Source organism: Hesperophylax consimilis, chromosome 15 (genome assembly GCF_061612785.1).
Source record: "Hesperophylax consimilis isolate HC1 chromosome 15, BYU_Hcon_1.0, whole genome shotgun sequence".
In the NCBI taxonomy this organism is placed as follows: Eukaryota; Metazoa; Arthropoda; class Insecta; order Trichoptera; family Limnephilidae; genus Hesperophylax; species Hesperophylax consimilis.
The window spans coordinates 3,102,700-3,129,101 of record NC_142850.1 but is presented as its reverse complement, the minus strand read 5'-3'; the positions used below and the strand labels follow the sequence as shown (position 1 = coordinate 3,129,101).

The 26,402-nt window shown below is 34.6% G+C and overlaps 1 protein-coding gene across 1 annotated transcript in view; it reads right to left on the bottom strand.

Moving 5' to 3' along the window:
- LOC149417187 (N-acetylglucosamine-6-sulfatase-like) overlaps positions 1-21,152 on the bottom strand; it is a 40,215-nt gene extending 19,063 nt beyond the window's left edge. Inside the window, exons 1-5 of the mRNA XM_089640161.1 lie at positions 21,015-21,152; positions 20,543-20,870; positions 17,046-17,105; positions 15,294-15,497; positions 3,099-3,254 (exon numbers count right to left, since the gene is read on the bottom strand). Of these exons, the coding sequence (XP_089496287.1) occupies positions 3,099-3,254; positions 15,294-15,497; positions 17,046-17,105; positions 20,543-20,677 (555 nt within the window). The 5' untranslated portion in view covers positions 20,678-20,870; positions 21,015-21,152. The remainder of the gene's footprint in view (positions 1-3,098; positions 3,255-15,293; positions 15,498-17,045; positions 17,106-20,542; positions 20,871-21,014) is intronic.
- Between the last annotated feature and the right edge of the window lie 5,250 nt (positions 21,153-26,402).

The window sequence follows — 26,402 nt, the reverse complement described above, 5'->3', positions numbered from 1 at the left end:
TGAGAGGTTATTATTTAGTTTTTTGGTTTTCTTGCATGAAAATTCGGTGGGGGTTTAGAGAAATCCACTTGAGGTTTAACAAAGTGAGGGTCTTGCAACCTTTCCATGTTATTTCTTGATCTTTTGAAAATTTCACGCAGTTCGTCGCGTGGAGGAGAACGATCCCTGGAGCGATGTCTCTTTAAGGTTCTGGGTTCTTTAGCTTCCAGAAATTTGGCCTGCTTGAAACAAGTGGTAGCTAGGTGACCTACTTTTTTGCAAAAGGAGCAAACTTTTTTGTTGTCAAATTCTGGTTTTAATCCAGAAGGACGGCTTGGTACAGTGATATTGTCCGTGGTGGTTTTGTTGTTTTTCCTGTCTTGGTGGGATTCCAAAATGAGGCAAACTTCGTTTAAATGGGCTAACGACACAATTTTCTGTGAGGTGATAATGTTTTCATATCTTTGTAGGAGGCCATCAGTTATAACTGGTAATAATTCGGCTTCCGAGACAGGGTGGGAAAGTTTGATGTTGATGGACTCGGCCCTCTCTATGAATGTTGCCACAGTTTCGTTTACTAATTGTTTAATGGATAGTAACGATAATTTAATTCTGTGTTGGGCCTCTGATTTGCCGAAGCTAGTGATCAGGGCTGATCTGAGTTTATTCCAGTCCTTGCATTTTGATTTTTGTATTCGGTGCCACGGGATTAATTCTGGAGATATTAGTTCTATAAAGTTTTTCTGCAGCACGTCAAATGGAACATTTTTAATTGAGGCCGTTTCTTCGATTCGGTCAATGAAATCCAGTACATCAGAAACACCGTTATATTTGATCTTCCAAGGAGTGAGATCGTATGTTTTTTCTTGTGCCGTGATGGGTGCATTGTCTTGTTTTACTGTAACATGTGTCCTGGTTTCTTTGTTAGAAACGGGGATTTCCAAAACTGGGGTATTGGGTGCCTTGTCTTCACTTGCAACGGATAGGTTTATTTTCCTGATGAACTTCCTGTTGAATAACAAAGCGTATGCTTTCAATGCTGACTTTGATTTGTTTAGTGGTGATATTCCTCTGTCTTTTAAGACGGCTTGTAGGTGCACTTTGGATAAGTTGTGTACATTGGGAATGACACCCATGTCCAAAGATGTAGCCATTTGATTGGAATTCATTGTTAAAAATGGTTTAAAAAGGAAAAAAAAACTCCGAAATTCTTCTAAGTCTTTTTGAAGAAAAATTGGCCAGGGGGACACTTTAGGATTTGCATTATTTAATTTTTGTGGGCAGTATTCGCACTTATATTCACTGCACTTGAGGAAAGGCACGAAAAAAGGCACAAAAAACAGCACTTCAGAAGCGAAAAAACACTTTTGATGGAAAGATTTTATATTTGCTTCATTTACTGGCACTAAATCGTGAGATTGAACACACGTTCTTATTATTGCGTCGAGAAAGCACTTCTTTGCAAAAAAAACACTGCACTTCTGAAGTTAATTTGAAACAATTCACTTAAAATCACTTTTATAACAGTCAATGCTGAAGAAAAAACAAGAATATGGACAAACACCGTACCTATATAATTAATCGGGATAAAGAATTATTTGTGTTTTAGAGGTTGTAGCTGATATACTTTTTAGAAATCAGCTTCGATGGGCCGTTGGGTGTATTGTGCTTTTTTTAAAAGAGTCACTTCCGGTGTAAAAATTGGCTTCACAGTTCTAAATCCTGACTGTTATTATTACGGTGCAATTTATGCCGAAATTAAAACAGTGGGTTTGTTTTGTTAAACAAAGAACACAGAATCTAGGTTATTGAAACAAAACATTATGTTCGAACTTTCGTTATCACAGCATTTGGCGGGAATTTCGCGCGTCTTTTTTATTCGTTCGAGAGAATTCCTACCGTTATTTTTTCGCGGCAAAATGCGCTTGGCAACAAAGTCACGACGGTATTGCGTGCGTTTCTTATTTATTCGAGAAACTTCCACCGTAGTTTTCGCGGCAAAAATGCTCTTGGCACAAAATTGCGCGCTTTGTGTGGACAAAATTGCATAGTACATGTTTTCAAATTGGGGACAATCGTAAAGGTAATTGTGCAGTCGGGAAGGATATGTTTAAAAAAAAATTCTGCCCCATGTTGGTCGACAGTGTCGCGCGTTGGACCTGGGGTGCCCTGACTTTCCCTCGGCCAGCTCAGAGCGGGGCATGAGACGTCTCTCTCATAGTCAGGGTTCGGGGTCAGCGCGAGGCTCAAGAATCCATATCCCACCGTCTACACAAAACACTCCCATACGACTGCTATCCCCAAATGAAAGAGGTTAGGTTTTTTATGAATCAACATTGTATTTGAGCGGCAAAATGGACATTACATGGGTGAATAACAATAGAATACAGGTTGTTACATCCTAACTGGAATTATCATCAAAGGGTTCCCTAATCTCTCTCTGGGGAGTAATTAACAGCTCTCTCTCTCTAGACCGACAGGCAGCGTGGACGAATTTAGGTTATTAGCGGACACATTCAAGGGGTAATAGGAAGCGTAAGAAACTCACAGCGTGGCGTGGTCGGGACATGGGAGTCCTCGGGGCATCCTGTTGATTGTAGGGCTGAGCGCCGTGTTTCAACCAAGCGGTGCCAGCCTGTCGATGTTCAAAGCGCGCCATTCTCGTACATTATGCTTTTCGACCGTGCGGTGCGAAATTGGGAACGCGGGGCCGGAACGCGCACACGTCCAGCTAGGTCAGAGGTCGGGGCGTAAGGAGGGACGAGGCGCTTGGTCGCCGGGGGTGGGGGGAACTCTAGCGGATCTTTTGTGCGTTTTCAACTCCGTTTGGTCCAGCAACCAACCTGATAGTTCCCGCTACTCAGGCTAGCAACTGTAGGATCTTCGCGCCTAAAATCTGTTATATGACAATTTCTCCGTGAAAATTTTATACAACATTCTTAAAATGTCATACTTTACTGTACTATTAGATTTAATAAAGAGATTTTAACTGTGTTGTCACAAAAAATTCACAAAAAATGCCTTTTTTCGTACGAATTAACCCTAGCCCCCCCTTAAGGCATTCTTTCATGCACACTTACAAATCTATATACATTATGTATAAATAAGATGGATCTTACAATGACATCGGTGAGATACTCTTTATTGTTGTAGTGTTGAGGCGATCCATCCAGAGACAGTGTAAAGTTGTAGTACTTGGAGTTGCCCACCAGGCCTCTCCACACGTCCCAGCCTATCGGCACATGGCTGGGACCCCCGGCTTCCTTTTTCCCGTACTAAAATACAAAAATTATTTGTGAAACAAATGAATATATTACATAAATATATAAGAATCTTTTCAAATCCAAACAAGCGATTAAGTACAACATGTAATATAGATTTGACAATTATTTAAATTCTATATTTGAAATGTGCAAAGTCCTTGCATAAAAAAGGTTACTTTCGCAGGCCATTTTTAAAAGGGAAACCATCCAATTACAAGTTACATCTTGTTATTTGGTGTATAAATAAAATTCCAAGCAAACATGGTGTTTCTTTCTTGGTTCAGGAGATATTTCAAACCAACGGCCTCCGTTAATAAGAAGATCGACAATCCGAGATGGACTAAACATCAAACCCCAGCAACTCTTCGTAGAAAAGTCGCAATTGAGGTAGCTTGGTCATGTACGAAAATACTAATACCGATACCAGAGGGAGACGTCCAGCGGGCCACCCCAGACAAGGTTGGACGAAGCAACTCCATAGGCTGGGCTTACTTGTAATATGTTAAAGATCTCACTCCGGTTTATCTTTGACATCAAGATTACTTTATATGGATCTCGCAATCATGACAAGCATTTATATTTTCCCGGCTTCACTTCACGAAACAGGCTGGAGTGTGGTTGTGTTGCAGCCCTCTAAGGATTGAAGAAATAGTGGCGACTGCAAGCAGCACGAATTAAGTAAAGGACGAGTTACACATATAATTGTTTTAGTTATACCTTTTAACTTTCTTGGTTTATCAGACATGCTTTTAAATCTTGTTATTATTTTAAATTTTGCATTGAGATGATAGTTCATAAGTGGCATACCTGCATTTAAAATGTTGCAATTATTTTAAAATTAACGATAAATCATTTTCATTGGATATGAAAAATTCGTATACGTTGAGCGCCAGCATATCCATAATCGATTAACTAAATACATACTTACTGTTTGTGAGATTTTTATTTATTTATTTATTGGATGATTTATATAGCGCCGCTTTTGTGAGATATCACCTCAGGGGCGCTTTACAGTTAATGCAGATATTACAAAAAAATATAAATATTACAAATTGATATTGAAATTAAGTTAAAGAAAATGAAGTACAGAAACAGGTGACACGAAGATGGAGAATCTGCTGCAAGAATCCTATGTGGTGAGGAAACTGGACCAGCTGCTGCAGCAAGAAAGTGCACCGCGTCCACCAACAGTGCCAGCACGAGGTTCGTCATCCATCCAGGTATGTGTCTGCTGCTAATAGAGGGCTGACACAATATCCTCTCATGGATTCCAGACCTTGGCAGCACCGCTGTGACATTCGACGAAGGTAGAGGATGGAGACTCTGCAGCAAGAATCCTAGGTGGTGAGGAAACTGGACCAGCTGATACAGCGAAAGAGTACACCGTTCCCACCAACAGTGCCAGCACGAGGTTCGTCATCCGTCCAGGTATGTGTCTGCTGCTAATAGAGCGCTGACACAATATCCTCACATAGATAACAAACCTTGGCCGCACAGCTGTGACGTTCGGCAAGTCCATCTCCTTGTACACTTGTTCCTGGTGATTATGTTAGTGGTGCATTGTCATAATAAATTACCCTGGGCACTTGTTAGGGCTTCCAAGAATTCCATTGAAAACATCTGGCGTACCTACAGTTACCGATTCTCGTCCCAAGTTCAACTTCATCGAATTTAGAATATTTTTTAGCACAATTTTCGATTATTCATTTTTAACACACTGCACTCTAATCACATTACTATAAAGTTCTGATTACTAATTGGTAAATTAATTTAAAATGTTGATTGACTGATTTTTAAAATAATTTCAAAGGGATGTTGCCTCGTTTCCATTGAAAATACTAAAAAAAAACACAAAGCGGTTGGAAGACGGCATGACGCGTCCAGCTGCCACAAAGGGCGCTAACTAACTTTTACGAGAGGTCTGCGTTAGAAAGGTTAACTAACGAATGCTCTTTGAGATTCGTTCATGCCCTGAGATATGAATCAAGTTTAGAGTTAATTCAAACATTTAAATTCAGAGTAACTGTTGTATTCAATATAATAAAACTTTATTTTTAACATCTACTCGTTTATCCCTTATAGGGAAGAAGAAGAGATGGTAGGCAATTCACCTATTTCTATTTCCGGCAGCGATATCATCCCAAAAATAACAGTCAAACTTCTCGGTGTCAATTTAGATTCGGACTTTTCACTTAAAAGCAGTGGCGGCCAGCTAATATGTGCTCCCGAGCGCCGAACATCCAACAAGATTTCCGACATGGCTAATCACAATACGAAACTCGGTTTGGTTATAATATCTCATTCAAAAGGTACCTACTTATTAAGCGCGCTTAACTTGCAGACCGACTTTGACTTGTGCCTATGTTCGTAGCAGTTTGTTTTCGATTGCGATCCAAAATTTAATTGCTTTGTCGCATATTCTGTGGAACAGTCGAAAGCGTGGGTACATACTATTCTTTGCAAATAATACCATATCAAGGACGGCGTCCGGAGCTTTACCACCACATAAGGAACGGTTTATTCAGTAGAAAGTTAAACTAAAACGCGTATGTTTGATATTATTGTCGATATCGTGGTTTCAATTTACCATCTGCTATTTTTCAGCGAATGTTCCGCTTCTTCGATACAAGCATACAAGATAAAACTTGTCATTAAGAGATTAGTGATGGTCAGATTACTTGTTATCAGTTCAGCCAGTAGTCGCCGTTGCCGGGCATTGTCTGTTGAATTTAAAACTTTTTTTACTCTGCGAAAGTTTTGAAGTTTAATTGCAGGTTATATCTTGTATATCAATTATTAATAAGGCAATCAATTGCAGTTTATACCAATTTATGATTACTTTTGTGTTTGTTCAACGTATAAATTAAGAATGAGTTTGAAATTGGAATATATTAAGAACAATAGGTAGAGTTTTGAAAACAAAGTGATAATACAAATGCCGGTCCACCTAAACCTGAACTGATAATAAAACAAGAGTGCAAATCTGGATCGAAGAAGTTTACTCGATCATTTAACAAAACAATGTATAACAAAGCTTCGTGGCTCTGTGTTAGTGATCAATTGAATAGTTTATTTTGTTTTCCGTGTTTAATTTACGATGGTGATTCAGTTTGGACAGTTAGCGGTGTCACTGATTTAACTCACTTTTCTGAAAAAATCAAAAATCATAATTCTTGTCATTTAGATTTACAAAAAGTTTTGAGCTTAAAGAAAAGTTGACATCAGAATGCAATTAGATTCAGGCTACCATGCCCAACAAGTTAAACACCATAATGAGATAGTTAATAAAAATCGATACATCCTGTCCAAACTTATTGATTGCGTAAAATTTTGTGGTGCATTTGAATTAGCTATGCGTGGACATGACGAAAAAAGAGACTTGATATGGCAATGAAGCAGCATATGGAATCTGACTCTATATTCAAGGGTACTTCAAAGACAATACAAAATGAATTATTAGATGCAATTTTGGAAGTGTATCACAGCGAAGTAAAATCACAAATTTCAATGTGTGACTTTGTAGCGATTCAAGCTGATGAAACGACTGATGTATCCACAGTTATGCAAATGGTAATGATCATTCGCTACGAACGGAATGGCGAAATCTGCATACGGTTTTGGAAGTATTTAACACCAAAATCCAACTGTGCCGTTGGATTATCAGATTCGCTGTTTCAAAAACTTGACATTTTAAATATATCTCCGAAGCAATTCATTGCTCAGTGCTACGACGGTGCTTCAGTAATGAGTGGGAAAATTGGCGGGGTTAAGAATAAAATCCTTTTTAAGAAATACGTTGAGCCAGGACAGACTGAACGCACTATCAGTGTTAAGCATTGAAAAAAAGGTTATTCAGTCTATGCCTGATTTCAACACGAGAGTCATAGAGGTCTTCGCTAAACAAAAGGAGCGGGGAATAGAACTTCTTTATAAATAGGTATGTACCTTTATTTAATTTATTTTTTTACTTAATGTTGTAATCCGGTGAACCCCCACATATTTTGACCACCGGCCGCCACTGCTTAAAAGTAAAATAAATAGGACCGTAAGCATCGGTTTTTTCACCTAGGACAACTCAAGTCCGTCCGATGAAACCTTCCTACAGAGGCAACAAAACTATTAATCAACTCTTAAGTAGTCTCACGTCTCAATTACTGCAATGGCCTTTATGCCAGCCTTAAAAATATCAAACTGACAAACTTCAATCAGTGTTTAATGCAGCAGCACGGCTCATAACCGGGATCTCTAAATATTTGCACATTTCAGAACACCTTCGTAACTTTCACTGGCTCAAGTGCCCTGAAAGAATCCAGTATAAATTGTGCTCGGTGGTGTTATTCATCAATGAAATAACACCACCCTACAAAATACTGGTCTGAGGCAGTTAACTCTTAGATCAGCAACATCATCGGCTATAGGCAGGCTGATGGAACCTGAGCGCAAGCTATATTCTAAGTTTGGTGATCGCGCTTTCGGAGCATCTGGGCCGAAGTCTTGGAATAAACTCCCTCCGGAACTAAGATGCATACCAAGCCCGACAGAATTCAGGTCTAAACTAAAAACTTACCTTTTTAGGCTCTCATACTCTAATCATGCTTTTCTTAAAGGACAAAAAATAATTATAAACAATAATTAGTCGCCTGAAATATCAATACAAATTGAAAATATCTCCTGAGTAACCAACCTACGTACCTCAATCCACAATTACTGATTATTATATTTTTTCCACCTGTAAACAACCAACTTTATTTTTGTAGGAAAGGCTTTGTTAATGCTAAATTTCTCACTAGATGGCGTCGAGACATATTATAACTTCATTTGTTGGTGAAATTTTTTTGACTTGTCAAATATTATTATTTTTTTAATGATAAGGTACTAGTACATATTGAATTATTTGGCGGGTTGGAAATAAGCCGACATAGCTCAGTGGTTTCAGAGCACCTGACCGGACATCAGAAGGCACGGGTTCAATTCCCGTTGGCGGCATTTATTTTTACTCGGGAGATGTTTTCAATTTGTATTGATATTTCAGGCGACTAATTATTGCTTATAATTATTTATTATCCTTTAAGCTATGCATAAAACCTTGTCTTATAAACATTAGTTTATCAGTAAAAAAAATAATACTTTTCTTATGGATTTAAATTGTTTTTAATCTGTCTCATACCGAGGAACGAATCACCTTTAGGAAGATAAATTCTGATCAAAACCTTGTACTGTTGTACCACCCAACATAAAATTTGTGGTCAAAACTCTATGGATATCGCCCGACATAATAAAACTAGCAATAAAGAATAAAAACACACTAGGAATTTACGCTCAAGATGACAAGAGAGGCCAAAAAGAGTCTCCACATAAAACTAAGACGGACATTTTTGATCATGTGAAATCACACATTGAATCATCTCCATGCATGGAGCCTCATTATGTGAGAAAATCATCAACGCTTAACTATTTAGACAGCTATATCTCCATATGGAAAATGCATACTTTATACTTGGATTATTGCAAAGAAACAGATATTACCAAGCCTGTTACAGAAATAAGGTACCGACGAATATTTTCTAAAAATTATAATTTAAGTTTCTTCGTACCAAAGAAGGATCAGTGCCTAATGTGTACAAACTATGCGAAGGCTAGTGATAAAAGCGAATTAGGACAAAACTATAAACATGGAAAGGAAAGCAAAGGACACATGCAATAATAAGAAGGAAAATGATAAAGAGAGATTGAACAAAGAAAACAACTTCATGTCACTAACATTTGATCTATAGGCAGTTTTACAAATCCCAAGCGGAAAAGTCGGCCTTCTCTACGATGTAGGAAAATTGTGTGTGTATAATCTCACATTGTATGAGGCTCCTGTCCCCAACAATGCATACTGTTTTCCAAGGTCCTAAATAAATGGAAAGCGTGGGAGTTGCGACATAGGCTCTATCCTGTACTACTACTTAAAAACGACTTACCAGACAATATTAGGGATATAAGGGTGTTCTCCGACACATGTGGAAGGCAGAACCGGAACCAATATGTAGCAATAATATTACTTTGGACCGTGCAACACATTGAGCACATCCACATAATTGAGCAGAACTTTCTAGAATTCGGTTACACGCATATGGAAGCAGATTCAATGCGTAGTAGCATAGAATATGTTAAGAAAAACTCTGCTGTATATATACGATGCATGATTGGATTAATATCTTCGAACTAGCAAGATCACAAAAAGGGCAGAATTGATCAGAAAATAGTTACCGTCAGCCCATACAAAGTTAAAGAGTTCAAACATTTATCGATCATCAAACGAATTCATCGATCTGAAAGACCTAGCTAACCAAGATAACAAAGTTAAATGGTTAAAAAGAATCCGGTGTGTGAAAGGAGAAACTAACAAAATCTCCTTTAATTATGACATGTTGGACACACAAATATTGCAGATGATTTACAAGCTTACTATAATAGAAAGTTAATATAAAGATTTCGACCGGTCAGTGGTTGAGTGGGCATAGCGCTTGGGTCTCACCCGAGCGTCGCGTGTTCGATTCCTCGGCTGGCTAAGTCCTCCATCACAACACAAGCAACATTTTCGGCTTTCTGTGGTGGTAGTAGGAGATTTTCAAACATTGTTGGGTTATTCGTAACCCGGGAATGTTTGTCTTTCTTTAAAAAAAAAAAAAAAAAAAAAATCTTCTCTTACTTCTCCTGGCCCACAAATAAAAAACTTTTCCCATATTAATCTCCGGGACTTGAAACAACTCTATGATGAACCACTGGCGATAAGTCAGGCCAAGAAAAATGACCTACTGCAACTACGTCACAAGGGTCAAACCTGAAGAATCACATGGATGGTAACAATGAACTCCGTACTAATGTCGATGTAAAGGATCAAGTTCCTGAGCATGCTAATGATGAATATGAGGATGAGGAAACACAACAATAATTCAATCTTTATTTCTTAATTTTACCTAATAACAACAAAATAATGTAATTACTTAATTTTTTTGATTTTTTTTTTTTTTTTTTTTATAAATTTAATTTAGATTAAATTTGATAATATTATTATTAAGTTCTGCAAGTGTTTTAGTTTTTTATTATTGTGACAGCTGTTTCGGCTTACAAGGCCATTTTCAAACTGTGGTTAGTCCACATTGAGACGACGTTTTTATACTATTTCAAATGTAAATTTTGAAGGTGCATACATTGATTTATTACTGGTTACACCGATGACATGATCTATTGTTGGTTAAACCAATCTATGTTTTCCCCTCAGTAAATGGTAATGGGTTCTTAATTATTTACTAATGACTTTATTGCTATGAATTATTTGGGTGCATTATACTGCTTGGGTTTTGTGAAAATACTAAGAAGTGGTGAGTAAATTATTTTCCGTACTTTATTAATTAGTGTTAAATTTGGGTCATTCGTTCGTTTATTGATTTCTAATTGTTCAAGTAAATTTAATCTAATGCCCTTTTTTTCCATATGCAATGGTTTAGGACCCTTGTTGTTAAGTGGGGTATGATTATTCACCAAGAGATGTTCTGCGAATTTTGAGGATGTGTTTTTATTATTATAACATCGTATATGTTCTTGGAATCTAGTTGAGAATGCCCTCCCCGTTTGTCCGATGTAAGTGGCGTTACAATCGGCGTGGTCACATTTTAATTCATATATGCCACTGTTATTGAGTATAGGGATTTTACTTTTAGAGTTTTTAAGGCTTGTTCCTAAATTATTGTTTGTTCGAAAAGCTATATTTAAACCACATTTCTTTTGCAATTTTTTCAGATATTGGGCCGAGGAATTCGAGACATGCAAATTTTTCTATATTTTTGTTATTTACCGGATATATTAAATTGATTTTATTTTTATATTTCTTATTTTTTATTATTTTTTCAATGTTATTTGCCTCATAGCCGTTATTAATCGCGATCGTTTTTATCGTTTCCTTTTCTTTTACATAAGCTTTATTGTCTAAGGGAATGTTAATGAGTCTATGTACCATTGAATGGTACGCTGATAATTTATGAGACCAAGGATGATTTGAATTTATTGTTGTATCTGTAAAAGTTGGTTTTCTAAATATTTCAAAGGTATGTTTATTATTACTTTTACCAATTGTCAGATCTAAAAAGTTTATTTTACCTTCAATCTCATGTTCAACTGTGAAGCAGATTTTATTATTAACGGTGTTGGCCCAATTAGTAAAGATATCTAACTGTCGGTTGGTACCATTCCAACATATAAGGATGTCGTCTACGTATCGGACATAATATACTATATGTTTAGCTAAGGGAGATTTAAGAATTATATTTTCAATATAATCCATAAATATCTCCGCTAGAAGTGGACTTAATGGTGACCCCATGGGGAGACCATCATGTTGTTGGTAATATATATCATTGAAAAGGAAATAATTTGTATCTACGCAGATTTTTATGAGCTGGAATAACTCTTTTCTTATTACCGGATTGATATTGCATTTTTCCAAGATATTTTCAATTATTATTAGGCATTCTTTAATGGGGATGTTGGTAAATAGGGATTTTACGTCTAGAGAAATGAATTTACAGTTATGCGGGAGATTAAAATTTTTTATTTTATTAACTAGTTCTATCGAGTTTTTGACACTGTAACGTGGTGAAAAATTTGTTAATTTTTTGAAGATGAAGTTAAGTCTTTTAGCCAGGTTTGATGTAGGGGCGTTAATAAAAGATACTACGGGCCTTATTGGATTATTCGCTTTATGGAGCTTAGGTTGGCCATACAGAGCTGGGGCTCTTGGGTTCATGACCCTTACGTTTTTCTTTGACCATTCGGTGGGAAATATGGCATTGCAATTATTTATAAGGATGTTGACGTTATTGACAATTTTATTGGTTGGATCCTTAGTTAAAATTTTAAAATCTTCTGGTAACAAGAAGTCTTCCACCTTACTGATGTAATCAATTCTATCTAAAATAACGATTGAGTTACCTTTGTCAGCTTTGGTTATAGTTAGATTATTATTTTTAATTTTATCTCTAATTTCTTTCAATGTTCGGGTTTCTGTACTGACAGCATATTTATTTTTATTGTTGTGTTTTATTGTGTCGTATTTTATAAGTATATGATAACAATTTTTTTTATTAATATTTATTTATTTATTTAAATGCGTTTTTTAAATTCAGATACTGTGTGGTTCAAAAATAAATAAGAAAAAAATTTCATCATATTTATTTCAGTTTTAGAACAGGTACATGAAACACGTTTTTTTAATCTTTGGTCGAGAGACTGCGAAAAAAATCATTTTTCACATACATAAATTTATTATTATAATATTCAAATTTTTAGACACTGTTTCTGTCCTCCTCAAAAGTGGAAGATACAATGAATGGAAACGAAAATTCAAACAATGCAAAGATGCACAATGCACTTGTTTCAGTAAACATTTTTATTCAAATAATGCACAAATACACCCATTCAATAAATAATTAAAACCATAAATAACAACAACCAGTACCAAATTACAATCACAGATAACAAAATCCAAGTAACAAATGATAACACACATTCAACAAATAACCAAAACCATAAACAACAACACATAAGAAGACGTTATATGGAGATGTAGCGACTGTCGGAGGGAACACGTCGGGTGATGGGCCAGGCTGTAGGACGGCATAATGCTCACGCTGACCCATGAAGGTGGAGAAATCCTCGGACCAGGTGAAGGTCTGCTCCTCTGGATTCTCCTCCTCCCCCTCCTCCAAAGGCTCCAACTCATCCTCCATCCATAACATCCATTTCCACCATTGACGGAAGTTCTACATCACCGGCGAGGGATTCATCCTCGCTATCAGTGAATCCGTAGAACTCCGCAACGACGTGGTCGGTTTCCTATAGACAGAAAGAAAAGAAAAAAAATCAATACGCGTATAAATATTTTATACCTAAACAAAAAAAAAGTTTGTTAGTACTTTTTTGCACACCCTATATAACTGATCTAATTTTGTGATATTTATTACCATTTTTATAAATAAAAAATAATATTTCTAATAAATATTATTAGAAATAAATATTTCTAATAAATCATGTATTTTGTAAGAACCCTGTAGCTCCCATACAAAATTTGAATTTGTAAAAATCGTTCATATTTGCGCGCGCAGATCGAAGTGCGTTTTACGCAGGCGCGGATATGATTTCAAGATGGCCTCTCACACATACATATAAACAGTTCACGTGTATTTGTGCAGGTTTCCGATGTCTCGTATTTATTTAATTAAAAAATATTAACTAAATATTGACGAAACTAGGGCTTTTATACACAATCTCAATAGTTTTCTTTACATAATAATGTACAATCCTTATAAGATTAGGCAATATTTACGTGAATATTGATGGAGAAACGTCAAAAAATTTCTCGGACACTTTTTTAGCGCGGAGGACATTAGAATATTATTTTTTGTAAAATATTAACTAAATATGGACAAATCAAAGGCTGTGATATATGTTTTCAATTGATTTATCTGCAAAATGAGATACGAAACAAAGCAAATCACACAATATATGATGGAACATAGCTAGAAATAAAACGAACATTTTTATCACGAAAACATGGCGTATACTTTGACGTAATATTTTGTCGGTTATTTTGAGTTTTCGTATTTTAAATTTACCGAAACACATGCCGTGAACAATAAACTATGTATAAAAAAAACATTACTTACGTTTTATTGATAAATTACTTCGTTTTGGCACTTTAAAATAGAACCGCGATGTTTCACTTTGACCCGCTTTGACCGTTATTTTTGGTTGAGTTGGCATCCCACAGAAAAATTTAAAATTAGATGTGGAAGAAGCTTCAAGTGTTTCTGAAATATGATGCGTAAAGAACGAGAATAGCTCAAGCGATTAAGACCTTGTTCTCCATACAAATTCTTTGTACATTAGGGTTAAAATCGCATATAATTTTTTTTTTTAAATTTGTATGGGCCGCGCATATGCGGGCCCGGCATACGAGGTGTTTGAAACTGTTAATATAACGGAATTTTAAAAAATTGAAAATTTATAATGTAAATATGACTTTTAGATAGTCAATCAAAACTCGTCAATCTTGCATAAATGTAAAAATATAAAAAATAAATCCATTAAAATAGGATTTAAGATTTTCACGTATTACAAGTATCTTTGTTATTTGTTTTTGGGGTGTCAAATAACAAAAAAACCATTAAAATAGGTTTTATCAGTATACCGACCATATGTACATTCCAGCATCACTTTTATTAATCAAATGCGTTATACATATGTACATTCCAGCATCACATTCATTAATCAAATGCATTATACATATCGATGGTAAAAATGCTAAATGCCATATTTGAACTTTTACAGAAGTGGCAGTTTTCAACATCAAAGTTTTTTTTTAAATGAATAATGAGCCTAACTTTTTTATTATTAATGAAAATCAACTATTTGGTCAGAATATTAAAAAAAACTTTTTTAGTATTTTTAAAAAGATATTTGGATAACTTGTAGATACTTTCGTTTCTAATATACTACCATTATCGAATAACGTAGTGCATAAGGGCTTTTAATCGAAACGCCAAATAGTTTTGTATTAGTGATCAACGAACAGGTGGACACAATCTGTTAATAAATAAGAATAATAACATATGTATATTCTAGCATCACGTTCATCAATCAAATGCATTGTACATATGGCTCTGTATTGGTGATCGACGAACCGATGGATGCAATCTGTCAGCCATAAATTAATAATAGTTTGACTAGTCTGTAGTTAGTAATATGATCATTGTAGAAACGTATTATATATTTGTACAGAGCCCTTGAGTTGATTTTGCACAAAAAACAGCGCTATACAAATCGTTGAAATATTATTATTATTATAAAAGAATTTTAATGTTACATACTATGAATGGAGGTCATCGAAAGTGCACAGGGTGGGACGAAGGAGCATTGTCGAGGTAATGGATCCCCGACCCGGATAGGACAAGGAGAAGATCAGATGAAAATTTTATGAAAAAAGAAACAAGAAAAGGAAACAATCACCTGATTAAGGTATTTCCCAGCGTAGAATGTCTTATAGCCATCTCTGTGGAGGATGGCAGCGAAGGTCTTTGGCTCCAGGTTGACCTGCCACCCGAAGCTGCTACAGCCCCCGGACATGGAGTTGTTGGTGGTGTGATGGTTGTGGGGGTACATGCCCGTTAGGATGGATGAACGGCTTGGGCAACATATTGGAGATGCCACGAACTTCACAGTAAACAATATTATTATTATTACATATGGACTGATGCATAAAATGAATGATTTAAAGTAGGCAATAAAAATTTATATTTTCATATTAATCAAACCACACATAAATTTAATATTCTCTCTCATAGTTGAAATCATAATTATTAGTAAGTACAGTCAGCTCTATTTTTGAAATAATACGGTTAACTTTACTGGTAACATCCATCTTATTGACTGAGCTACTGTTTTAACTGATCTGTTTTTTTGCATTTAGTCTATCTATAAATTTGTTTGTATTTTTAAAGATGGTGGCCATTTTGGTGGTCATAGTTCAGTAAAGATTAATTTTTCAAATGTAAAATCGTCATGTTTATTTGGACTTTCTTATTATTATTATTTTCTCATGGGTTCTACCTGCCTGAAGAAAGTTTGAAAAAAGAATTGTTATTAGTAATGTTTCTTTCGAACCGTATAATTCCTTATTTGAAATTTTTTTAAATTTACCTAGAATAGATGGTTTATAATTATTAACTAGATAGGTATTTAAGTACCTACTTACTGATTGTTTGATAATTTTGGTTTGGATATAAAATAAGTGAAAATTAAAAACATACTTTTTGGGCGCTTTACACAGAACTACTGATTATAATCCTAAATTTATCCCACCATTGTGAATATTTCACTCAATGTTAAGGTAGGAATAAAAAAAAAGTATTTTATTTTTTTACATCCCGAGTCATGGTGTTTGAAAGAGAGTACGAAAACAGTGTGTAATACAGTTGTTAATGATGAATACTTGGTGTAGGTGGATGAGTTTGTGTTTTGTGAAGTATGATTACGTGAAATAGAAGGGTGATGGAGATATTGAAAGAAGGGTAAGTGCAGGAAACTCCATTAATAAAAGAAAGAGCATGGTTGGCACTAACAAAAAAAGTCCAAAGAAGCGGAGCTAGCAGTCCACAATTGAGTGACGGTACCTACCCGATGTATGAGGTAAGGATCTGACAGATGAAGGATGAAATTAGACTGAATGCTGTAGAAATGAGATCCCTGAGGCAAATGTTTGGTAAAACCATTTATGATAGTGTTAGAAATGTGGAGATCCGCAAAGAATGCAAGGCTGCTGTAAGTGTAATGAGTAAGATTAAGAAAGAGACGCTCAGATGGTTTGGGCATGTAGAGCGAATGAACGAAGAAAGGAGTGTAAGGAGAATATATAAAGCAAATGTGATGGTAGAATAAGTCAGCGACAACCGAGGAAGACATGGCACGATCAAGTGAACCAGATACTTGTGTCAGGCCATGCCAAGAGTCAGAATAATAGAAGAGTATGTAAGAGACAATGAATGAATGTGTTATCAGAGTTGTTTGGTGGTTAGTTAGTTACATCCTGGAATGATTTTCAAGCAAAAGAACCTATCTCCCGTTTTCCTATACCTGCACTATGTTACCTACTTTTTTTCACAGTATTCTGTGTAATATATCCCCCCTGTAAAAACAGAATTAAGTGTACCATGCAGCTCGAAAACATAAAAATCTACATAACTGGCAAACCAGAATACTTACGGAATTAGGAAATGTGGCTCCATTTTTGCCAATTAGGTCTAGCGTTCTTGTCATGGGAAGCTGAAAACCAAACCAAAGGTTTTGTTAAATATCAAACTAGTGTTTCAGCTAAAAAATAATTTTGGTGTCGGTCAATGGTCTAGTACAGCGGTCAGCAATTAGTTTTGGTGGTGGGCCATTTGAATATATCAATTTTTTGGGGGGGCAATAACAAAAAGCCATTCCATGACTCGAAACGATCGAGGAGTGCATGGAAGCGACTTTGGAAGAGATACACAACCCAAAATTGAAAACTAGCCTTGACACCAGGGCCGGCCTTATGTGGGCGCATTTGGAGCCAAAAGCCAAAGCGTTGAAAATTCCTAAAACATCACCCTTGAGATTATTTCTCATAAAAACAGCGCTACACAAAAATTCAATTCATCATCATATTTTTGATTACAGTGATCATCTACCCAGGTGTCTACTGGTTTTGTCAAGGGGCGCCAAACTTTTATTCATGCCAGGCGCCGTTTGGCTCAGGGCCGGCCCTGCTAGACACTTCCTTCAAGCAGATACCATAACGGTTAACTCATACAAATACGCTCTGTGTAGAACTATTGGGGAGTGAAGTACACAATTTACTTACAAAGGATTTGAAAAATACAAAATTCTACTCTGTTGCTATGGACGAATCTAGCAACAATACTGACGTAGCTCTGTAGAGTGTTTTCGTAAGATGTACTTTAGGCTGCGTGTACTGTGGTCCGTTCAGAGACTCTCACTTCGGTCCTTGCAGGCCAGAATTATTCGACATAAGAAAAGAAAAAAAAATCAAACAATAAAAAGAACACACTGCAAACTGTAGTGTTTGGTAATATATAAGTAGTTTCCTTGCGGCTCAACAGATGTCGTTAGAGTGTGTTGTTTCATTTCAGAATATATAGTTAATGTATTTTTAAGGTGTCTCCATAGGTGTCAGAAGTAGTACCACATTTGGGTCTAATACACAAATGGTTACGAAGATAGCCAATCTACAGGTGAGCATCCTCAGTAAGCGAATCACACGCTTCAGAATAATTTAGAGCATCCTACAGAACAGACGTGAGTCCAGTAGATATTCATTGTAAATACATCACGTTAATAAACATACCCATAATCTCAGCATAGCATAGCTAATTAAAGAAAATTAACTGTACACCACATATTCCAATAATACTGCTGTCATTATGTAAAAAAACAGCTATTTGACAAAAATTACAAATTGAACTTTATAATATGAGGAAATGTTAAATTCTGAAGATTTTATTGTATTTAATTTTTGTCGAATAGCTGCCTTTTTGCTGATAACAGCAGAATAACAACAAGAAGGCTTAAGCAGGCCAAAAGACTGTGGGAAGTGTGTACATATGCAGCAATACACACAATCCATTGAGTTATTCGATTCAACTCTAAATGCGCAACATATAACAATCGCCATTTTTTCCCCGCCAATTTAATTCTTAATATTTTGGTGTCTACAATACATCTACAGTCAAACTTGGTTATAACGAGCACGAGCGGACCGACTAAATTTGCTACTTATAGCCGTTAATTGTTACATCCAAAATAGGTTTTTTAAAAGTCATATGTACCTACCTACCTACTCTACTATCTCTATTCTCTACTTTCAATATACTCTACTATCAATATGTTCGCAAAAGTGCAGTATATTTTCAAAATAGGAATAGGTATTACTTATTTAAAAAATAATTATAAAAATAAACTTTTATTACTCAAATTTATTTTCAATGATTGTTTTAAAGATTTCGCTTTCATGCTTCTCAATTTTCTCTTCAAAACAATCAATACATTAATATGTACTATCATAATCTGGTTCAGGGCTTCCAAGAAAAATATCACTAAATTGTCTTATTATCTTGTGCGTACTGTACCTACCGCTTGCAAAATCGCAGTTTTTATAAATAACTAGCTTGCTGGATTGTTTTGGTTTTGGGCTGTAAAATTTGACTAGTCACAAACCAGTTATTTTACATTTTTTCGGGCTTTTACATATACATATACATAAAGGCAGTACAACTTAACATGAGAAAGAAATATACATACATACATGAATTCAAAATAAAAGCAAGAAAAATTTTAAGTACAGTGAAAAAAAATAACAATAAACTTACAATAAGAAAAAAATACATATAAGTTATAAAATTACAGCAACAAAAATTTAAATTACCGTGATCAGAGAATCACAACATTATTGTTACGGTATTGGTTCGGTATGATGTGCACATGTGACAGGTTTATATTGAAACTGGAATTATAGTTAGCTAAGGAGAACGATTTGGGTTGACTTTTATCATAAACGTTCTTGAAGAAGTCGGCAAAAAGATCGACAATATTTTCACAACTCGCGACAATTTACGGCCCATTTGGCTATGGAGAAAAATCTAAATGTTTAGGGTAATTCTTGATAACCCTGGCTGAGAACACATTTTTCGAGTTTTGGTTACTTTATGCTGCATTTTCTAAATAGAACCAAATTTGAAGAATCGGTTTGCATAACACGAAATCCAAAAAAATCTTAGCTCTTGAATATCGCTGTCAACCCCCTCCACCCCAATGAAAACAAAAAAAAATCCACTTGTAGGTCGAGGCCTGTTTGAAAAATAGGCAAAGCAGCCCCTCTGCTGAAAAAGTTGTGCATTACTATCATAAAATTACTAGGTACCTTCATTAACATATTTATTAGTTTTTAAAACAAAATTGACAAGGATACGAAAAAAGATGTAAAAAGGGATAAAAAAATTGGGAAAGCTCAAATTTTGCAGATTTTATGACAATTTTACATTGTGTCTGATGGATAGTAATGGTTCACATAGCTGACAATCTTACACAAGACAGCCATAAAAAATATGTATCCGTCCCTAACGGGATAGTAAATTCATGAATAATTCTCAACTATTTTATCAGACCCAACGACCCATTCAAGTATTCAGAAATTGTGTTGACAAAATTATTTGCTCGTTATATCAGTGAAACAACTTCATTATAACGGTCAACAATTATATGAAGATAAGGCTGAACTAAAATATTGTTTTGTAATTGCTCGTTATAGCCATGAACTCGCTATAGCTGTCATTGTTATAACCAAGTTCAACTGTATTTTGTTAGAAAAATCTACGAAATGCTCTCCTCTTTGATACAACATTTGGGCAGCCATGCAATAGGTATCAATTATCATGACAGGCAGATGTGTAGCATAATATAATATTGCAAATAAACTACAAAAAGATAAACATAATCATATACAAGAAAAAAATGCTCTTTTAGAAAGCTTTGCAGGGATAAAGAGTTCACTTAGATAATATCATTGTAGTAATAGTATGTCTGATGTAACACTCATCTGATGCTGCAATTGAAGGCTATTCCAATTTTATTCTGTAGAATTTCCATGGAACTTCAATTCTAACAGGGTAGAAATGTAATGTGAATTACTCAAATAAACAGTAGAATATGCTTACAATCCCACCAAGTTGACTATCTTGATCGTCTGTTACGATGAGCACAATGTTGGGCTGCAGTGGCTTGTTGAAGAAACATTCCGCCAAATAAATCAATGAGAATAACAAAAACACACACATGTAGTTTGAAAACATATTAATATCTATTGGTTTACGAAGATAAAATAAATACAGAGTGTTCAATGGTAATGCATAACTTTACTGTTCACTAATACTATTCGTAGAAAATAAAATTTATTGGGGAACGTTGGGCATAAGTTCCAAGCCCGTGCACTCGCTTGCTATTGCGATTCCAACTGCAAAGAATCCGAAACTCTTTACTAGAGACCTGAAACAAAAGAAATTTTAGTAAATAAACATTGTTATTGCTGTGGTTGTATAAATAATAATCTTTATAGCGAACATAAATCAAATTTTACAGGTCAAAGAGCAGTGCTGAATTGCCGAAGTTATCAGAAGTAAAAGTAATTACCATTTGAACGGGTCGTTGTAGAAGTCCATAACGAATGGGATAATTCCACCTTGTGATGCCATTGTATTGGTATTAGATTTATATTATTTAAATATAGTTTAACAAACGCCGACCGTGCCGGTTATAAAACGTCAAGGACAATAATAGACAATAATGCAGAAAAAAATCTAAGTTAACAGTGTTAACACGTGTTTATGATAACATGAATTTGGAATTACGACTAGCGATTTTCATAATCGATATATATCAAGTTTTATTGAAAACGTTCGAGACTTCCAAATACAATAATTTGAATTAAAAATTGCCAGTCGATGTCTTTCTATTACAGCTAATTATAATTGATTTCATCAGCAATTTGTGACATTTCAAAATTGGTAGAATAGAGTTACTCAATGCAATTTTCAGTTTCTCAAAACTTTTTTTTTATATTAACTCCACACAGGAGGCCCTGAAGAAAATAATTTCCCTCAGGGCCTGTGTCATCTTTGGGGATGCTGAAGGAAGTAAAAAAAACTGAAGGAGAATGTGTGTAATTTTTTTTTTTTTTTTTTTTTTTTTTATTGAAAAAAATTTTTTGATACATATATATACAGGTACATACATAATAACAAAAAATAAAAGAGAGTAACAAAAAAAATCCCACAAAGGCGAGGCCTGTGCGTGGGCATTATTATTTGTATGTGGATATTTAAAACAGTGGTTTAAATAAAAATAAAATATTGTACATGGTGATTGATTTTACTGTAATTTCAGTTACTTTTTACTAAAATTCCAAAAATATTTAAGTGCTCAATGAATATTAATTGGTACAACAAGTATTAATTGATACAACAAACACATAGCAGACTTTATTATATATCTACTCTTAAAGCTAATTAGTTGTAAGTATAATTAATGGCTTTGTTAATAACTTATAAGAAAAAAATATCTATTTTGGCTGTTTTGAGCCAAGTTTTGATATATTTTTTATATGAATGAAGATTTTGACGAGTGGTCTCTTTAAGGGTTGAACATACTGAATTATAGATTTTTGGAGCAATAAAACTAATGTGTCTCTGGGCCTGTCTAGTTTTACAGTGGGGTACAACATACTCACAGGCGCCACATCTTCGACTGGAACGATTAGAATTTTTAATAAAATTGTTTGGGTGCTTGTAGATAAATTTAAGACATTGAAAACTATAGGTTTGTCTAAGGTCCAAAATATCGGTTTCCCTAAACAATTGTTTGGAGGGATAAGATTTACTTTTCTGGTACATAATCTTAATTATTGATTTTTGGGCAATTTCTAATGGTTTGAGATGATTATTGTAACTTCCTCCCCAACCAATTATTCCATAGGAAATAGATGAATGAACTAGTGCATCATAAACTAATTTTATGGTTTTTATATTAACTATATTACACATTCTTTTAAAAATATAATTTAAATATCTCAGTTTGTTAACAGTTTTTTCTATATGGCTGGTCCATTTTAGTTGAGAATCTATGGTTACACCTAAGTACTTAATATTTTTTCCTGATTTCATCTCTTTACAGTTTGTGCATGCGGTAGGGTTACAATTTACATTATGAAATCTTAAATTAAGATTAGTTTTGGGAGCTGACTTCAGTGTGTTATAGAAAGGAATACAGAGAGTTTTTTCATAATTTAAAGTAAAAAGGTTTCTATCTAGCCACTCTTTGACAATAGTAATACATTTGTTAGCCTTATTAGTTGTGTCTTCCCATGTATTTCCTTGGACTGTTATTGCAGTATCGTCAGCAAATGAGAAAATATTACCAGGTATAACAATGTTACATAAATCATTTATATAGATTAAAAAGAGTAGCGGCCCTAATACAGTCCCTTGTGGAACACCGTGTTTTACTGTATCAAAATTGCTCAAACACATTCCAATTTTTGTACATTGTTGTCGATTCGAAATGTAATTTTGTAAAAGCATGAGACATTTATTTTTAATTCCAATGTTGGATATTTTATTTAAGAGAGTACTATGGTTGACTGTGTCAAAGGCTTTCTTCAAATCTAAAAAAATTGTTAGGGTTTTAATATTTGAGTCTAGGTTAGAATAAATTCTATTGGTTAAATTAAATATAGCATCGTCAGTGCCGAGTTTGGTTCTAAAGCCATATTGGTTAGCTGATAGGAGTGCATGAGATTCCAGAAAATCGATGATTCGTTTTTTTATACATTTTTCTAATATCTTGGACAATTGAGAAGTTAAGGTGATTGGTCTGTAGTTGTCTGTTTTACATCGAGGTCCTGATTTGTGTATTGGAATGATATTCGCAAGTTTAAATAAATCCGGGAAAATACTCTTACTGATACATGCGTTAAATATATGATGTAGTGGTTTGATTATATGTTGTTTTATGGATTTAATTGTAGCATTACTTAAGTTATCAGGACCATTTGCAGACCTAACGCTTATGTTATCAATATGGTTTGAGATTTCAACTTCTGTAATTTCCATGAATTCAGATAGTTCAGAGGTAGAATTTTTAGTCTCTAAATAGTCTGAGAATACATTCTGAGAGTGTAAGCTAAGAGAAGGGTTATTTTCTATTAGGGTAGATGCAATGTTTGTGAAAAAGTGATTGAAATTGTTTGCAATATCTTCAGCATTCTCTAAGATTATATTATGTTCGGTTACAATTTTTTGGGGAATTTTGTGATCCTTTTGTTTCCTGTTTGAGATCTCATTTATGATGTTCCATGTTTTTCGTGAGTCGTTTTGTGCTTTTTGGAGTTGTTCAGAATAGTACTGTTGTTTGCATTTTTTTATAAGAGTATTAAGGTAATTTCTATATATAATATAATGGTTCCTTTTGCTGTAATTTTGTGTTTCATTGTTGGTTATGCAATGGTTTTCGTAAGTTTTGTAAGATTTGAATAGTTTATTTCTATGATGTATTGATATTATTAGACCACGTGTGATCCATGGTTTTATGTGTCTATGTTTACTTTTAGGTGGTTTTCTTTGTTCATAACATTTTTCAATGTGGTTTTGAATAATTTCATAAAAGTTATTTAGAGACATATTAGGGTCGTTATTAGAAAGCACCGAATCCCATGTTTCGGTTGTTAGTGATATGTCTAGTGAAAGGTAATTAATTTTTGTTTTTATTTCCTGCTGGTTATTGGGATCGATGTTTCTGGGAGAATTTATAACGCAATGACCGTAGAAGGTGGGATAGTGGTCTGTAATGTCAATTTTTAAGGTAGCAGATCTATTTGGGTATTTTTTTTTTGCTTTCAGAAATATGTGATCAAGACATGAATCATTAGGATGATTGGGCCTAGTAGTACTGTTCAGGTAAGATAGGTAACCTTTGGTGTACAGTAAGTTTAAGTATTCGTTTGCAGATGGATTTAGTATTGCGTTTTGTATATTTATATTAATGTCTCCCATTAAAAATGAAAAATCAAATTGATTTGAGCTATGTTCGTCAATAAAAGTTTTAATTTCGTGTATGAACAAATTTGTGGATAATGAGGGAGAGCGGTAAGCTGACAAAATAGAATACTTTTTTCCTTGAGAGGTAAAGGTTGCGTGGACAGCATTTGAATATTTGAAATTTGGGCTGACAATGTTAATATTAGATATAGAATGTACATTATAAAATATGGTAATGCCATCATGAGAGGTGTGTCTAGCTGGAATTGAAAAAGAAATATAGTTTGGTAGGCTGAAAGGGATACATTCGCGCATTTGCGTTTCGGTAAGAGATATAAAATCAATTTGGAAAGATAACGAGTTTAAAAGGATACAGAACTCATCAAAATGTTTCCTAATACTTCTGATGTTCATATTTAGTACATTGAAAGATGTGTCTTCGAAGATTGAGTTTAGGTCTTGATAATTTTCGCATTCATGGTTTTCCGGGATGCTATATACTTCTAAGGAGGCCATTTTTATTGAGTCCGGGAGGTATCCAAAGAAGTTGTAGAAGTGAGGCACGGTTACTGGAGTGGAATGTCGCTCGCATCTTTGACATATATTATTGGTGAATCCTTATTTTTACGGAGAAGGACGTTCCCGTTTTTCGTCCACGCATATTGGTATGCCATTGATTTTGTTGCTCTCGCTAGCCAGAGTAATTGCTTGTTTTGTGGCGTCAGCTTTTCATTTATGTAGATAGGGTTTATCGAGGTGGAGTGATTTATATCTTTGGCGGAGAAATATCCCGCTTTCTTTTTTTGGGAAAGGATCCTGTCTTTCAATTCTTTTGTAGCCATCTTTATTGTTATACATTTCTTTAGTGAGTTGGTGTAAATGTTTATTATGGAATTATTATTTAGTAAATCTTCACACCCTATTTTTTTAAAGATGGATTCTATAGGTATTTTAGGATTTTCTTCTTTTTTAGTTTCGATTCCGTTGATTTCGAGCGATGTTTCAAGGCGATTTTGTAGAGATTGATTTACAACAGATTTTAAATTTTTGTTTTCTTTTTCCACTTCCTTGATTTTTTTGTGGAGTTTATTTCTCTCTACTTCATAGTCATCAATTTTTAGTGAAAGAAAGTCAATGGTCTTGGTGAGTTCGCACAGCTGGTTCTTGAGGTTTTTTACATCTTTTAATTCAGCAGAGAATTTTTTTTCTATAATTTCCGACATATCTTTTTTTAAGCTATCGATGTTTTTTTGGTTTTCAGTGTTTTGATATGCTATTTGAGACATTATGTCTTTTTTCATTACGTCCATTTTTTTTCTAGGAACTGTATAATTTTATCTTCGCTATCCAGAATGGTTGTCTTGCCTCTGGTGGTGCTCATTGTGGATTTTAAAAAATAAGTTTATTGTTTAATTAGATGCTCTATTTTTTTTATAGGGTTTCAAAAATATTACACGTTACAATACAGATTAAAATTAAATTTAAAAGAACAAAAAAAAATACGGTTGAAAAAAAAAAAGCAGCAAAGTTTTTTTTTTTTTTTTTGGAAACTGTGGGGTTTGAACTGACTTCCCGTATTCCACGGAGAGTATTGGCGAAACGTTTATACCACCAGGCTACTGACCGCCTGTGACGTATCGATAAATAATTATAATATTAATTGTGAGGGCACAGGTCCGTTTGTATTTGTTGTAATAAAAGGTTTTGATTGAGTTTGCAAGCCGGTCACTGTCACTTCAAATTGTCACTTTAATCACTTAAAATTGTAATGACTAGGCCGTTTAGACTAAACTAAATTGGATGAATCACTTCACTGGTTTTACAGGTAAACACCAACCGTCGGTTGTTTGATTTTGGTGAGATTTTAACTATGAATTTGAGCGATTTTTGTGGAGCGATTATTTGACGTGCGCACTGTTTTAAATGTTGTTGATTCGATTATGACCAACACTAATATGAATTTAATATTGTCTTTGGTTAACGAAAC